This window comes from Hippocampus comes, unplaced genomic scaffold, assembly GCF_001891065.2.
Source record: "Hippocampus comes isolate QL1 unplaced genomic scaffold, H_comes_QL1_v1.1 scaffold135, whole genome shotgun sequence".
NCBI classification, from domain to species: Eukaryota; Metazoa; Chordata; class Actinopteri; order Syngnathiformes; family Syngnathidae; genus Hippocampus; species Hippocampus comes.
In genome coordinates, this window is record NW_017805583.1 from 52,967 (window position 1) to 63,599 (window position 10,633).

General features: G+C 41.5%; 1 protein-coding gene across 1 annotated transcript; it reads left to right on the plus strand.

The window, feature by feature from the left end:
* The first annotated feature begins 5,108 nt into the window (after positions 1-5,108).
* Positions 5,109-9,421, plus strand: sox4b (SRY-box transcription factor 4b). Its single transcript, XM_019880058.1, has one exon. The coding sequence runs from the start codon at positions 5,579-5,581 to the stop codon at positions 6,809-6,811; it is 1,233 nt and encodes a 410-aa protein (XP_019735617.1). The 5' UTR covers positions 5,109-5,578; the 3' UTR covers positions 6,812-9,421.
* Positions 9,422-10,633: the final 1,212 nt, after the last annotated feature.

The window sequence follows — 10,633 nt, forward strand, 5'->3', positions numbered from 1 at the left end:
CAAACTGTATTGATCTTAGGATATCTGAGTTGTCATTTCTTATCTGAATAGTTGCTCATGCCCTGTACTGCAAAATGTTTGTTATGCAAATGCACACTCGGACACTTGAATTTGGTTGTTTTTTTTTTCAGTGAGCACATGAACACTATTATGTACTCATGCACCTGATTATTTTTTATTATTGTTCAGACTATTGTCATTATTAATGGTCACCTCTTGTGAAATGTGTGTGCATGTTTTTTGTAGCTCACATAGAAACCACTTTGAAATGCAGCAGATGTTCAAATTCAACTTGCTAAACTTCACAAATCAAAGCGCGGCCACTAATAATGAGCTCATGTCAGTTGGCAAAGAGGAGAGATCACACCCGTGCGCACATACACACACACACACACACACACACACACACACACACACACACACACACACACACACACACACACACACACACACACACACACACACACCAATCATTAACAGCTCAGCTTGGGTCATACTTTGCAGCTGCTCTTTCTGGATAAGATAAGACTTTGACTGCCGAGAGTGTGTGTTCTTGCATGTGTATTTATGTCTGTATCATTGTCTGTATCGGTGGCCAAAAACACCTGTTCAAACAAAGCTTTAGAAATACGACTAAATAAACATTTCAAATATACAGTAACCAGTCATCCGTCTGTTAGAGGGTCATAAAGAACTGTGTTGTGAGGACTGACTTAGATGACAATAAAAATATTTAAAAGAATAAAAGAGCGTACTTTAGCCGTCTGCAGCATAGGAGTAGCAGTAAATGTTGTGCTACAGACCCATTGCCTTGGCAACTACACACTGTGAGACAATGTTTTTCTGAGGAAATTGGATATCTGCAGCAATTATGTTGTGTATTTTAATAATATTTTCCCAATTACAACTTTCTTTGGTTTGAGGGGATATACGAAGAAGACATTATGAGGCAGAGGATGAAAACTAGATGTAGATGAACAGTAATTTTTCTGAATGGTTAACGGAGCCTTGCTCTCACACTTTTAAGCCCTGGGGATCCTTTAATGGCAAATTGTATTAATTTTGTTTTCTAGAATGTCATTGCACTGTAATGAATAAAATGTGTTTGTAATAAAATAAGCCTAATGTAGATTATATACTATAGTTGACTATCAGAAATCTCAAATTATTTCAGCCTCTGCAAGTTTTGCTGCGGTTTGTCACACACACGGACACGAATGCTTGGTTAGGAAGACCCAAGTGCCCATTAACAACCGTGACCTGTGATGGCTCTGGCCTACTTTACATCATCCACCCGTGGAGGTACTGTATGCTTACGGTTCCTTTTAAATATACTTTTGAACACTTTGCAACAACAAGTACAAAAAACGGAAATGACTTTTCGAGATATTTCGTAGACAGATATTGTCATATTCTTTATCTGTAGTTCTTTGGGGCGGAAAACACGTTTTGATTGACATCCAGATGTTCAACTACAGGTGGTATTGCATTGAAGTGCATTGTCTTGTGTTATACATGCTGTACATATGGGCTAATAATATAATTATTTGACCTTATTTGTGGTTCTCTCTTTGTGAAGACCGGGCACTGCAGATATGAATGTATTAGTAAGGGAGTTTAATTAACTTATCATACGACTTGACTTAAAATCACTGGGTTGAATATTACATGACTTGGGGCTTACTTGAGACTCGCAGGTGGTGACTTGAGACGTATGTGAGACTCGCACGTGTGACTTGAACCCATCTCCAGTTGGAAGTATATAATTGTCCAAAATGTCTTAGTAAGACGGAGGGAGGACTAATAAATGATTGATTGATGAATTAATTTAATAATAATAATATAGTGCATGTACCTGTAGCATGAAAGTTGATGCCAAGTCAAACTTTTAAAAGATTTCCTCAAACGGAAACATAGCTCCTTCAGCATAAGGAGCATGGTGCTTGAAACACATCAGGGTGACCAGTCAGTGCACTCCTTTGCAGGGGTTAATGGCAGACCTTATGAGTTGATTTTTTTAATGCATCTGTGATTGGCTGTAGACAACAAACATGTTAAAGTTTGCTGGAGAGAAGGACTCAAGAGGGCACTGAACAAACTGCCCATGCATTTTTCTGATAATCTTATCTATCTCTCCATGACCATGCATAATATTCCTCTTTCCAGTAGTTTGGTTTATCACTGTAGTTTTACAATACCTCACAGTTTTAGCTTTAATGTTTCAATCAGACTCCATTTGCTGAAGTTGCTGAAGAAACAGTGTGATGACAACCAAATTGGGGGAGGGGAAATTCAGCCGCTGGAGGGGGTGGGGGGCAGGGGGGGTGAGGAATGATAAAGAAGTGGGAGGGTGTTGTGAGGGGTAGTGGGAGTTTTCCAAAAGAACACCTGTTGAGATTAGGGTTGGCACGCGACCCACTCCAACTCGCGTGGCAGCTGCACCACACTAGAACAATGGCAGTAAAAGAGAGTGACTGAAAAAGCAAGAGGAAAGTTTGAAACCATTCATTCTTTCCAGCTCATGTATATGTGTGTGTTTGGGTCTGTGCATGTGTGTGTCTGCATGCATGGCATACTAATGTGTGCACAGTGGAAGAAACAAAAAGACAGGGTTCTGTTACTAAAGAAAAAGACATGCTTGAACCGAGTATGAGGCAAGAGGTATGCAAAAATACTGTTGCTTTCAGGTGGAGAAGATCTTCAAATATGATGCAAAATGTAGAATAGAACAGAAAACAGGGCACCTGGTAAAAATGTTGCATTGAGTGTTAGTTCAGATTGATTAGCAGGCAGATAGACAGAATGATTGATGCTCGGATGGAAAGACATTTTAACAGATGGATGGATGGATGGCCAGATAGCTAGATGGATGGATGGATGGATGGATGGATGGATGGATGGATGGATGGATGGATGGATGGATGGATGGATGGATGGATGGATACATGTGAACGGGCAGACAGACGCTTGCAATGATCAATCATCGTATGTAATATTCTTACTTATGCAACACATAAGGTTTTTATACATACACTTCATTAGGTGCACCTTTCCTGAAGGCTGCCAACGATGCCAGCACTCCATCAAGACACTTCTAAGGACATTTACATTTTCTCGTAGTCTCTTATTAAAATGGCATTTAGGAGCAGAGTGAGTTTATGAGTTAACATTCTTATTTCCATTGCTGTTATGCTCTATGAACACACAAATTGGAGCCCAATTACCCATTGCTTTACTTGGATGCACTGCAGATATGAGGCCATATTGAGTATAATTGTACCCACTGAAATGCATCCAGCAACACTGGTGACTATACTTCCATACTAATTTCACACTGGTGGTCTAAGTCACCTCTGATTCTCATTTTGAAACAGAATGTGTGGTTGCCTCATTTAATCTCTCTCATCCCGCTTTTCATATTATTTTGATGGTGAGAAGGCCATCAGCTCATAGGTCATTACAGTATTATTATTATTCTTATTATTGTTATTATTTTCATTCACATTCACTTCCACAGTCAATGTTGAAATTGTCCCAAAATGAGAGTGGGTCAAAAGAATAGAAAGTTCAACAATTCATCCCAGTCCAAATTAAATTCCATAAACATGCCCAGGCACCCTCCCAGTGTCATGGTTATTGTACAGAGGCATTATGTAACCCCCCAACACACACACACACACACACACACACACACACACACACACACACACACACACACACACACACACACACACACGACCCTAAAAGTTCTTGATGCTGGGTCTGATTTCTGTTGCCTAAATTCTCTGAGTGCAAAAAAGCCGAGCTGAGCCCTGTCTGGCTCTGCGACGCCATCTAGCGGATGTCAGCGGCTGTCCACGTGCTTTCTCATGTTATGTTTTGCAGCTTCTTTCCAGGGAGAACTAGTGCAGCAGCGGCAGCTTTAAGGGCTTTTAAAATAAAATTGTCTAGTCTTAATTCATTGGGATCACAATGCAGGACAGTAACAACAGTTTAGATGTAGATGGTATTTGTATTTTACCAATTAAAACAATAGACATGGATACGAGTGCAAATTGTTTTCCCACTGGAATATTTTCTCTCTGGTACAAAATGTGTGTGTGTGTGTGTGTGTGTGTGTGTGTGTGTGTGTGTGTGTGTGTGTGTGTGTGTGTGTGTGTGTGTGTGTGTGTGCGCGTGTGTGTGTGTGTGTGCGCGCGCGCGCTCGTGTATTGGAGCGTGCACACTGGCTGAATGGGTGTGCAGTCATTGTACACTTGGCAAGATACACTCTCTTCTCCCTGACTAGTGTGTGCTTGCAGTGGGTTGATCTGTTGTGTTCCTACAAAGCACCGCCCAACAGAGAGAGATAGATGGAGGGAGGAGAGAGAGAGAAGTACAGAGAGGGGGAGAGGCTTCTCAAATCAGTCCAACCATCTGAGGTGTCAGACATTATTCTGAGAGGCTCAACTGCTCTGTTGCTCAAGATGATGATGTTGAACAACGTGTTCACATTTGGACACACACTCATACACACATTTCAGCAGTGACAATAATAAAATATATGGAGTACATTGTTTCCTCATATTGTGAAGCTTCTGATAGATTAACTATATGTTTCTATAGCAAATTTCCCTATTTGGCAATCAATTGAAATATATGCATTTTCTTTTTCTAGGAGATGTTAAATGCTTCTCTGACTCAGCAGAAGTGTATTGCCTGCAGAGACTCCTTGTTATGTGATATGCTCTCCAGTCAGAATGAAAAAAAGGTTAATATAACTAGGTGCGTTTTTCTTCACATTTACCCACTGGTACAAACTCTTCTGAAACTTTCCATATGGCAAAATATACTTTGCTTCCCTTATGGCCGTATGTTAATGACATACACATGGGCATGGTGGAAAAGGGGGGGGGGATAACATAAGCCAGTGTCTCTTTAAAAATGTGAAGTTTCTTCTTGTAGTCTGGAATGAGGTCAGACACGAGGCTGCTCATTGCACGCGCTGATTATTATTAGACTCCATTTTGGACCAATCAGCGCCGAGATGGGCGTCGGTTTGGCGCCGAGGCAGGATAGCGACAGACTCCCATTGGCTTATTTTTTATCACTGTTGTATCTCGGGAGGGGATAAATGGATGCAAAGGCAGACGAGACTGGAGGGCTGCTTGAAACTCTGCTACAAGTGTACAGATGGAGGGCGGACCGTGTTATTCACTCTAAGTTCTTTTTTTTTTACTTTCCCTCACCAGCATGTCTGGCTTTTGTCTCTAGGAGAGGGGACACAGGCTGATCCCGAGGAAAAAAAATATAAGTGTACTGGAAGCCTTTTGCAGTGGGGGCCACAGGGTCAGCCGCATAGACTGTGTTGAACTGGGCACACTCGGCTCAATTGAGTTTTACCAGACAGGAGGAAGGGAGAGAAAGCAGACACCGAAAAGGGTCTGGAAGTTAAACTTTGTGTTTGGCCAAACTGGACTGAGTTTATACTACACATCACAGGAGTGACTTTTTTGTTTTATTTTATTTTTTATCTCAACTCGCACACTGGAAAAAAAGAGCTGAGTTTGCGTTGAAGTGCGCGGAGAAAAAAGGCAGCATGGTGCAGAAGATGAGCCACGCAGAGAGCACCGCGGACGCGCTTTCCTCCTTCTTCAGTGGAGACTCGAGCTCCGGGTCGAGCATGGATCTGGACCCCGTTGACTCGCCCCTCTCCCCAGGCTCCACAGCCTCTTCGACCGCCGGTGACAAGCTGGGAGACAACCCGGCGTGGTGTAAAACTCCGAGCGGCCACATTAAGAGACCCATGAACGCATTCATGGTGTGGTCACAGATCGAGAGGAGGAAGATTATGGAGCAGTCTCCGGATATGCACAACGCCGAGATCTCGAAACGGCTGGGGAAGCGATGGAAGCTTCTCAGAGATAGCGACAAGATCCCCTTCATCCAGCAGGCGGAGCGGCTGAGGCTCAAGCACATGGCGGACTATCCTGATTACAAGTACCGGCCCAGGAAGAAGGTAAAATCGAGCGCTTCCAAGCCAGGAAGTGCCGGGGAAAAGGGCGAAAAAGTCAACAGTAGCTCGAACAGCACCAGCATTAAGTCGTCCTCATCTTCGAGGAAAAATGGACTTAAATCACCCAGCAGCAAATCCCACAAATCACTTTTCGGGAACAGCAGTAGCACCAAAGCCTCACAGTTTGCCTCTGAGCAGCCTCCGGATCACCATCACCACCACCACCGCAACAACAGCACCCCCCTCTTCAAGTCCAAGTCGGTGTCGTCCACAGCCAAGCAGGTACCGGAAGGCAAGAAGGCCAAGCGGGTGTACCACGTCTACGGGGGCGGGTTGAGCGTCAGTCTCGCGTCGTCAGTCACAGTCCCGGCCAGTCCTACACTGAGCAACTCAGCGGACTCCAGCGACCCGCTCAGCCTGTACGAGGACGTGTCCAGCGGCAGGGACGAGGGAAGCGAGTCTCCTCCGGCAGGATCGTCGGAGCGTCAAGGCGGCCAAACGTACAGCAGTCGGCGGGCTTCCTCGCCTACACCCTCCGGCTCCCACTGCTCCGCCTCCTCGTCGTCGTCTTCCTCCTCGGAGGACGAAGAGTTCGAGGACGACTTGCTCGACTTGAACCCCAGCCCCAGCTTTGACAGCATGTCGCTGGGGAGTTTTGGCTCTTCGGTTCTGGACAGGGACTTGGATTTGAACTTTGAGTCCGGCTCAGGAGGCTCCCACTTCGAGTTCCCCGACTACTGCACGCCTGAAGTCAGTGAAATGATCTCCGGGGATTGGCTGGAGTCCACCATTTCTAACCTGGTGTTCACATACTGAGACCACGGTGAGCACAACCGACGCCCACAAACCGAGCACTGAGTCCTGGAAACGAGTCGGTGCGCAGCTCCCGTTTTGTCTCCGAACTGCCAGACCAGTAGTATCCATTGAAAACTAGCGCCATGGCTTCTCTTCTCGTCTGAAAGTGCTTCGAAAGCTCAACCTTTAAAGCCGAAAAAGGGCTTCGCTTTGAATGTGCGGACTGTGGAGGATTGTGGAACAGGCGAACGTGGAGCGGTGCAAAACAAGCGAGACGGGCAGAATCGCAACACTGGTTTCGGTTTCCTGTTTGAGAAAAGACTGACGGTGAACTGGCTGACCCGAACAACTTTACTGTGATTGATTTGCACGTTATGCGGTCCGCCGTTCACTTAATCAATGTTGTTGCTGATTATTTTTTAATGGGACATTTCACAACTTTTTTTACCGATTTGCCAAGTGAATTTCACCACTAAAAAGGTACATAACTCTGGATTGCCGTGCGACATTTTTACTCACGTTTGGCCACAGAGGGATTTTGTATGAAACCAAGGTGGGTTGTTTTTTTCCCCAAGTTTGATATCTTCTCAAAAGAAAAAAAAACAAACAAAAAAAAACAACAAAAACAAAACAAAAAACACGTTTAAGCATGATCGCTTTCTTTGTTCCTATGTTGTGCTGACATGTGAGACTGTCGAGCAGTTACAAATAGTACAGTATTAGGGTTAGTTAAAGGTATAGATAGCCAAACCTCAGTTCGTCTCTTAAAAAAACATGTTTTGAGGGATACCATGACACTGAAATGATCACCAGCTGTTTTAATATTTCAAACTTCAGGATTCAAACGCAACTGCAAATCAGTGCCGAACTTTATACACATGTTCTTTACTATTCAGGACCAAAATTATCATTTCAGATAATATTTTATTGAAAATCCTCACCAATTTTTATTTTCATCCACAGAGCTTTGTTTTGTACATGTTTTCAGATGCCATTTTATATGGGATGTTGTATTTATATACTGGGCCAAGCAGTTTTGTCTTTTTTATTTCATGTTTAGTCCTGTTTTTGTTTTCTCACACAATGATTTGTCATTATGTCACGTTTTCTTCTCAGGCAAAGGGCTAGAATTTTAAAAACACACAACATTGATTCCTTTTTTTAATACATATATTTAAATGTACACACTTTTGGACACTTAAAATATAGGAAACGGTTTGATTATTTTCTCAGTGTATTTTTGTACAAATCTATATGGAGAAGGAAGAGTCAACAATCGATCTGTGGAGCCTCGTAATTCAGTGACATTTGGGTTTCCTGATTTTGAAAGCTCAGATGGCTGGTTTCTATGCTGCTTTCAAGGTCTATTGGAAAGCTTGTGATTTTGTTTGTTTGTTTTTTTTATAATTGCCTGCTCAAATTCCTTTCCACTGGTAATGAGTAAAACGTACCATAATACACTGTGGTGGTCAATGTTGAGTTTTGTTCAGCTATGTTTGGCTATTTTCACAAAGCAGATACCCTTATCAGTTATAGAGCTGTAATAGAGAGTTCTAATTTTGTCACAGTATCATAAGCAAGACTCTTGATTTTTTTTTTTTTTGTCACTAATCTCGTACTGTTATCTCAGACCTATAATGTTTAAGAATGCAGGAGAAAACTCATGGAATGTTTAATTTCCCAATAGCCCCTGAATGCAGCACCAGCCTCTGTGGCAGACTACCTTTTACTGTTTACAGTGCCAGTCTACAGGCTTCTTTAAGACACATGAACTGATTATTGCCAGAAGCTATTCCTGTGGAGCATGTGGTTTTAACAGTCGGTCTCTGAAGCAGCCACTCCTTTTTATTTAACTGTCTTTCTGATATATTGCCTACAACAACACATGAGGAGATAGTAGCTTTAAAACTGACGTTTTTCTTGATGTTTTCATGAATTGATGTCAAACTCATCCACCAGCCACTGGATTCAATCGGCTTTCTTTTTAGACAGCAAACAAAGTTCAAGATCAAGCATATTCAAATTTCTGACTTGAGTTCCGCAACAACTACTTGTACTGCGTTTCTCATTGTATTTGAATATATAATCTTTTCTACTTGTTGGCTACTAATAGATAATTGTTTAGTATGTTTATGGCATGGTGAATAGCATTTGTATTTCGGATTCAGGTTACCTAGCTGTTGTGTTTTTCAGAAAAAAATGGAAAAAAATGAGGTAAAATTCAACTCAATCTTTGTATATTTGTCTGTATCATAAAGCAAAAAGATTGTGTGTTTATGTATGTTGTTGCTATCAAGGACAGGCACTGTCTCGAACGACTATCTATTCTACATCCTTACTTTTAAGATAGTCAGTTCAGGACTTTTATATATAAATATATATAAATGAAATCGTTTTTAAGTATATTAACTTTATTTTTCATCCATCCTGTGCAATATGCTGTGTAGAATTATCATGTATTGTCTCTAATCATGCCATAAACAAAGGAACCACCTTTTTTTGAGACTCAGAGAAAGGGAGGAGCACTCATGCCAGCTAAATTGTGTTCATTCACTGCCTGTCAGATTGTTGATATCAACTTGTGTACAGAACTTTTTCAAGGAAGGAAATAAATATCAGCTGGAACTGAAACTCTGTGATCCTTTCTTGATTCTTGAACTTTTTATTTTTTGCAGCGTTTCATCGTGATATTCCACCTTCACTCTACCCGACTGGTACTTGGTATTTCAGCACTACACTTCCCCAATTAATGACAACCAACTCTTGACCCAATTTAAATACATCTAAAATATCAAAACTTCTTATAGCAAACGACTTTGAATCCAAATTCAAATGCAAATTTGGTCGACTAACATCTACAGTAGTTGGCAGTCAGAGTGGATTACATAAAACTACTGACGCTCATGTCACTTTGACAAAGAATGATTTACATACAGCATGTATGATTTGACACACAAGTGCTGTACTTAATTGCATATACATCTGGCAAAATGATTCAGTGAAGTCAATAGTGATTCATACGGTATGATTCTTTACTGTATATTGTGTACATTAAAAGAGACATGAGCATCAAAGCGGTGACATACATGCATAGAATGGCTCAAATGTAAACAGTTGACGTCAAAGTTGATTTTACTGTAAACTCCTCCAAACATTTCTGAATTAGTTTGTGACTTTAAAGGTAAATTAATAGTAACTTAAACACTAATGGACAAATACTTTAATGGCTCATATAATAATTGTTCTTCTACCAATGTAAACATGAATAAGACAAAGTATCCTATGCAGTGAGGTTAGAATACAGTTAAATTGACATTGGCAACGTCACATGAACGTGCATTTTAAATACATCACGTCAAGTATGAGATTTGTGTTCCCGGTTAATGTGTGTGTGATTCACATCATAATGTATTCAAAATGAATGCATAGACTGTACCATTTCTGAGCGGTGCCCAAATAGAATGTGATGCACAAGGTGACATCTGCTGATAAGGCTCACATGTACTGTCTGCAACCCATTGTGTATCAGCCCTGAAAAGCTCAGACTTTTCAGGCACACAAACACACACATACAAAAAACAAAAAACAAATGGAAAGCACACAGTGTTCAGTATATACCAATTGCAGCCATTTTGGTTGCGTGTTTGAAGGCATCTTTTTATCCAACTGTAAACTGTTGATTTGAGTGATGATGAAATCAGAAGTACAACGTGCAAGTGAGGAGTTTGATTCTAACTGACAACATCAGTTATCTCATGGTCAATTTCAATTCAGATTGGGACCTTACTTGTTATTTCAAGAGATTCCATTCTGGCACATTATGCTGTATGCTGGCTGTCTGAT

Bases quoted from the DNA above. Each gene is read 5' to 3' on its own strand.
- sox4b (XM_019880058.1), top strand. From the start codon at position 5,579: ATGGTGCAGAAGATGAGCCACGCAGAGAGCACCGCGGACGCGCTTTCC.